This window comes from Triticum dicoccoides, chromosome 5B (assembly GCF_002162155.2).
Source record: "Triticum dicoccoides isolate Atlit2015 ecotype Zavitan chromosome 5B, WEW_v2.0, whole genome shotgun sequence".
NCBI classification, from domain to species: domain Eukaryota; kingdom Viridiplantae; phylum Streptophyta; class Magnoliopsida; order Poales; family Poaceae; genus Triticum; species Triticum dicoccoides.
This window is the reverse complement of record NC_041389.1, coordinates 649,679,944-649,686,326: the sequence shown is the minus strand read 5'-3', so window position 1 is coordinate 649,686,326 and position 6,383 is coordinate 649,679,944. Positions and strand designations below refer to the sequence as shown.

Sequence of the window (6,383 nt, the reverse complement as noted above, 5' to 3'; positions counted from 1 at the left end):
GGTCCGCCCCGCCCGTGGCCGGCTGGCGAGCTAGCACGCACATGCGAGGAGGCCACAGCGGCTGCGGGCGCACGGGGCACTTTCCACGCGCGTGAAAAGTTCAGCGCGCTAGAGTTCGAGCGCTAAATATACGGCTTGCGATCCAGTTTCGTCCGGCGCGCTGAACGCTTTTTACAGCGTGCTTTATTATGCAGCGTCCGCTGGAGTGCTACTTTCAACTCCGCGCGCGCTAAACTTGCGATTTTTTGGGCGCGTCGTTAATATCGGACGTCTGTTGGAGATGCTCTTACCCCTACAGACCAAAGTTACAGGACTGGGTGTCCTAATCTCATGATTCTTTACCTGTGAATTTAGTTGTGGGCCCAAATCATGATAAATCATAGGTCTCCACCTCATCTCTGTAAGTACCTTTCGTAAAGCAAAGTGCTCATGATAGGTTTGTGGAGAAACTATTGGGAGGTAGGCCCAATTTGTATGGCCTCGAGCTATTTCTGTATTTATTTTTAAGCTGATTTTTTTGTATCAACGTGTGGTTTTGATTGGCATAGTTGAATAATTAATAATATACGGTTGTGTGCATTAATCAATGCAAATGACGGAGGTTTATACGCCTTTTAAAAATTTCACGTTTTGAGGTACCTTGACAAGCCAGCTTTTACGTAAGTTTACCTAGAGTATTTATGTAGATGTAGCAAAGCCCATGCAATAAACCGTAACTTATAACCCAAATGCATAAATTGCTTATGTGACATTGGCTTGCATGGCTAGAAGCGTGAACTATTAAGGAACAGAGGATCAAGATCAGTGTACTTATGGGATAGAAATAGTACACTGGTGAATTTTTTCTTTTACCAAAGTAGTATGTTGGTGATAAAAAATTCCATCGATTTGAAGGCGGCTATACACGTGATTAGCAACTACTCCTATAAGGGGAACGAGATCCTCTAACATCATGAAGGAATGTCACGGAAGCTACAGTACTCTGACATCCCTTCTTCACATCCATATGATTAAGCCTAAAATGACTTAAATTAATTTGCAAATTACAAATCTACTGTATACATTTACAGAAATTACATACAAACAAAATTATGGTGCAATAAAATTAATTTCAGATCGTGACATCCCTTCATGATTTTAGAGGATCCGTTCCCCCTATAAGGTAGTACCGGCAATATACGTATATATCATGATAGTCAATGGACCCCGTTCTTGCATTTGCAGAGGATACCCCTGCTTTAGTTCCATTACTAGCATCCAACTCGAGCATCTGATTCTCCGGCAAGCATATCGATGCTCCTTTCTCTAAAAATATTTCGATCGAGCATCTGATTCTCATTGCAACAACTTGTGGAATTTGACGCTCGATATTGCACTCCATGGGCTGGCCAACTCTTTCATTAATGGAAGTGATCACTGGACTCTGTGCGCTCTTCCTAAAAGAGTAGAAGCTCGACATCGACCTCACCTCAATCAGCAGGGGGAAAATGGGTGCGGTGCTATCAAAGAAAAGGATAAGGAAAAGTGATGCCGTGGTGCAGGAGGTGAAGGTGGTGGAGTCGTGCATGGTGGCACCAAGCGCGCAGACGCCTAGGCACGGCCTGTGGCTCTCCCCGCTCGACCTCATGCTGGTCAACAGAGGCCACACCCCCACCGTCTACTTCTACCGCTCCGAGTCCGGCGGCGACTTCTTCGACGTGGCCAGGCTCAAGGCGGCGATGGCCAAGGCTCTGGTGGCCTTCTACCCCCTGGCCGGCCGTCTCGGCGTGGGCGGCCGTGACGGCAGGGCGGTGATCGACTGCGCCGGTCAGGGCGCGCTCTTCGTCGCCGCGCGCTCCGAACTGGCCGTCGACGACTTCAGCGGCTTCAAGCCGTCGCCGGAGCTAAGGAGGCTCTTTGTTCCCCGCGTCGAGGATTACTCGCCTCCCGTCATGTGCGCCGTCCAGGTCACCTTCTTGAAGTGCGGCGGGGTGGCACTAGGGACCGCGCTGCACCACGTCGCCGCCGACGCCATCAGCGCCTTCCACTTCTTCGAGACGTGGTCCGCCTTCTCACGGGACGGCGACGCGGCGGCGGCGGCGGCCCTAGAGCCCCCGTTCCACGACCGCACCCTCCTCCGCGCGCGCTCCCCGCCCTTCGTCCACCCGGACGCGCTCACCGTCTTCTGCCCCAAGCTGAACCTCTCCACCGAGCCGTCGGCGAGGCCCGTCGTCAGCGAGGCTTTCGACATCTCCAAGGACCAGGTCGCCGCTCTCAAGAGTGCGTGCGTCAGCGGCGAGGGCGGGCGCGTGAGCACGTTCTGCGCCGTGAGCGCCCACGTGTGGCGGTGCGTGTGCGTGGCCCGCCGGCTGCCGCCGGACGCCACGACCCGCCTCACCTTCCCGGCCAGCGTCCGGCGCAGCCTGAGGCCGCCGCTCCCGGCCGGCTACTTCGGCAACGGGATCATCTGGCTGGGCGCCGCCGGCCAGGTCCGGGACGTCGCCTCCTCGGGCTCGGAGGGCCTGCCCTCCGTGGCCGACCGAATCAGGGGCGCCGTCCGCCGGATGGACGACGAGCTGGTGCGCTCGGCGGTCGACTACTTCGAGCTGACCACGGAGGCGGACAGCAAGCCAGCGCCGGGCCGCATGGCGGAGACGGAGCTGAGGGTGATCAGCTGGCTGGGCATGCCGGTGTACGACGCGGACTTCGGGTGGGGGAAGCCGCTGGCGATGCTGCGCGCCGAGGCGGAGCGCGCCGGGTTCGTCTACCTGATGGACGGCGGGCAGGGCGCCGGCAGCGTGCGCGTCGTCATCTGTACGGAGGCCGCGATCCTGGACGACTTCCAGCGCCTGCTATATGCCAAGTTCTAGCTCTAGGCGACGCCTGACATGAATGACGCCGGTCCTGACGCTGAGGTGTTCAACAAAGAAATTACACTTGTGAAATTGTACTGTGATTATGCAAATAATTATTCTGGGCATTAGCAAAAGCTTCCTGGTTTGATTAGCGTAACCATACGGCCATTACAGGAGAATACAGCAAAAGTAGCATGCAACAAGAATATGAATCAAACTCGTTGGCATCATCTTTTAGCCTGTGGATGAAAGCGTGGAGTATTTCGTTTATCTTAACGATTCCTTTTTTGCTTGCAGGTACAGAAACTCTTGTGATCATGCAACTTACCTTCGTTTATCTGCCTTGTCATCTGTTCTGATTGACCTTTGTATCTACAGAAAACAGAGGATATTGGCCTAAAAACAGGGGATGTTACCAGCTACTCCTACAACTTAAAACCACACAATTAAGATGTGCATGCAGAACAACTTAGTTACTGCATATCTATATGTGTCTTAATTATTACTGTACACGCCTAAATGACACAATCAAGTATAAAAAAGGCGAACCAACAGATGGTTAGTTAGGAGAACAGTCTTATCCTCAGACCACCAGGATCCAAGTCCTTATGCTTGCATTATCTTAGATTTATTTTAGGATATCCAGCGATGCACGTTGAGTGAGAAGAGACATTCTCGTCTGACTATGAGGCATGTGCGATGACTTGCGTCCTAAGAAAAGTATTAAAAAATACTCACAAGAATCCTCGTGTAAAATCAATGTTATAGTACTTAGACGGAGAAAATACTTACCGCACGTCTAAATGTGCTTTTACAAACCCGTTTTATTTTTGACAATGAGCAACCTATCAATTTTGTAATATGCAGCTCAATGGAGCCTCTTGAGGCTGAGTTGCGCGCCGTGCTCTGGCTGCAGCATGCCGACGGGGAAGGGCACGTGTGCGTAGGACGGCGAGAGCTCCAAGGAGAAGCGCCGCAGGATCATGGCGAGCCCCATCTTGGCCTCGAGCAATGCGAAGCTCTGGCCGACGCAGGTCCGCGGGCCCCACCCGAACGGGAAGAACGCCGGCGCGTCCGCGGAGTATTTCGTTTATCTTAACGATTCCTTTTTTGCTTGCAGGTATAGAAACTCTTGTGATCATGCAACTTTTGTTTATCTGCTTGGTCATCTATTCCGATTAACCTTTTTGGGTTACGGTGTTCTGATTAACCTTTGAATCTACAGAAAACAGCGGATGTTGCGCAAAAAAACAGGGGATGTTACCGGTTAATCCCACTGTAAAAAGTGATCAAATGCTCCTCGGGTATGTCTAGATCGTCACATCTAGATGTGCCCTAATTATTGCACATATGACTCAATCAAGCATAAGGAGAAAAATAAAAGTAAAAAAGAAAACACCCAAACGAATCTCTGCGTAAGATCAATGACATACTACCCCTGTCCTAGTTTATTGGTCATGTTCGTATTTTATGCAAAAACTTGGACATAAATTTAACTGATAAAATGTTAATGAATCTAATCAAAATTATATTGTTAGATTCGTATTTGAACTTAGCTTCCATTTTTTGTGACATGTATTAAAATTTTGTTAATTAAATTCATGATCAAAATTTGACACAAAATACTTAGTGAACAAATAAACCAGAACAAAGGTAGTAGGACTTAGATGTACAATACTTATGACACAATTATGATGTGCATGCAGAACAACCTAGTTATTTCATATCTAGATGTGCCTTGTTTATTGCATATCTAAATGACACAATCAAGTATAAGTAAAAGAAAATATCCACAAGAATTTTTGTGTAAATTTAATGTTATGAACTTAGACAAAAAAGTACTTATGATACATCTAGATGTGCTTTAACAAATCCATTTTTTTTTTTGACAATGAACAGCCTATCGATTTTGTAATATGCAGCTCAATGGAGCCTCTTGAGCCTGAGTTGCGCGCCGTGCTCTGGCTGCAGCATGCCGACGGGGAAGGGCGCGTGCGCGTAGGACGGCGAGAGGTCCAAGGAGAAGCGCCGCAGAATCATGGCGAGCCCCATCTTAGCCTCGAGCAGCGCGAAGCTCTGGCCGACGCAGGTCCGCGGGCCCCACCCGAACGGGAAGAACGCCGGCGCGTCCGCTGACGCCTTGGAGATCCCCTCGGCGAACCTCTCTGGCCTGAACTCGTCGGCATCCGCGCCCCAGACCTCCGTGTCATGGTGGACACACAGCAGCGGCAGCATGAGCACCACGCCCGCCGGGTACCTGACGCCCCCGAGGTCCATCGGCTTGCACCTCGTACAGCACCTCGTACAGCACCATGGTCACCTGCAAATGGGATCATAACTTATGGGATGCAGGCAACATTGGCACCATGGTAAGATGAAGATAGTGCTGCTACTTACGATTTTCAGGCGACCTAAGCCATCGTAATCTGGAGTGGTGCCGGCGGAGAAGACCTGCATGACCTCCTCCCTAGCGCGGTCCTGCCACTCCGGGTGCATGCAGAGCACAACCATCGTCCACGTGAGCAGCACCGCCGTGGTCTCCATGCCGGCGAAGTAGAACAGCTTGCACTCTCCGACCACGTCGTCGGTCGTGATGCCATGCCATCTCCCCTGCAGCGCGCCATGTTCGACTCCAGCAGCAGTCTGAGAAGGTCGTCGCTCGTGGCTTTACCGGCTCTCAGGGCATTCTCCCTCTTGGCGATGATGCCTTTCAGGATCCTCCCGATCTCCGCGGCAATCTGCCTCATCCTTCGGTTGGCTTTTGTAGGCAAGAACCTGCACGCAAAAAAATGCATCAGTACAGTCTGCATCTGCAGTCTGAACTCTCAGACCACGTCGTTGGAAGGGAGAGTGATCAACAAAGAACTAACAGGTAACCAGGGATGTGCATCTTGCTCATGGCCTGCATGGCGAGCTCGATCTGCTCCCCCTGGAGCTGGAAGATTCTCCTTCCTTCGAGGTAGCTGCTGCCGAACGCGGCGCGGGAGATGACGTCTCCCGTCAGGCTCTGCATTTCGGGCCAGACATCCACCTCGCATGGAGAATCCCCTTCGGCTAAACCTTCCCATCTGCATACCAGCTGCGTGCAACACGCGGCGAAAGCCGGCAGCATGCGCTGAAAGTTTAACACAAAATTGGTCACAACTTGAACCTGAAGCCCTAGAGCAGTCTACCATTCCAGAGACGGAATGGAAAGATCACCTTGAGCTTTTCCAGATGGAAGGCGGGGTTGATGATCCTCCTGTGCTTTGCCCACTTCTCACCCTCGTGGCCACCCACGCCGTTGTGAAGCATCCTCTGGAGTCGGCCGAGGTTGAGCTTCTCTGAGTGGCCGGACTTGTTGGACAGAACTTCTCGCACCAGCTCAGGCTTGGTGATGGTCACTCTAGGCACCGGTCCAAGCCAGGTGAAGGACATTTTACCTGTCAAATGGTTTGGGCAATCACAGGGAAGCTGGTTAGGCTTTTTTTTTTTGGTAAGGATGCACATTTCCATTTTCAGTTAGTGCCTTGTTTTTTAAGTGGGGATGTGGGAGTATATCAATCCGTT

At 51.2% G+C, this 6,383-nt stretch overlaps 1 protein-coding gene and 1 pseudogene across 1 annotated transcript; one reads left to right on the top strand and one right to left on the bottom strand.

Annotated features, from left to right (window-relative positions):
- The first annotated feature begins 1,262 nt into the window (after positions 1-1,262).
- On the top strand, positions 1,263-3,074 carry LOC119312324 (putrescine hydroxycinnamoyltransferase 1-like). The gene has a single exon (XM_037588050.1). The coding sequence runs from the start codon at positions 1,488-1,490 to the stop codon at positions 2,847-2,849; it is 1,362 nt and encodes a 453-aa protein (XP_037443947.1). The 5' UTR covers positions 1,263-1,487; the 3' UTR covers positions 2,850-3,074.
- Positions 3,075-4,749: 1,675 nt separating this feature from the next.
- The window catches only part of LOC119310389, a 6,682-nt pseudogene continuing 5,048 nt past the window's right edge, over positions 4,750-6,383 (bottom strand).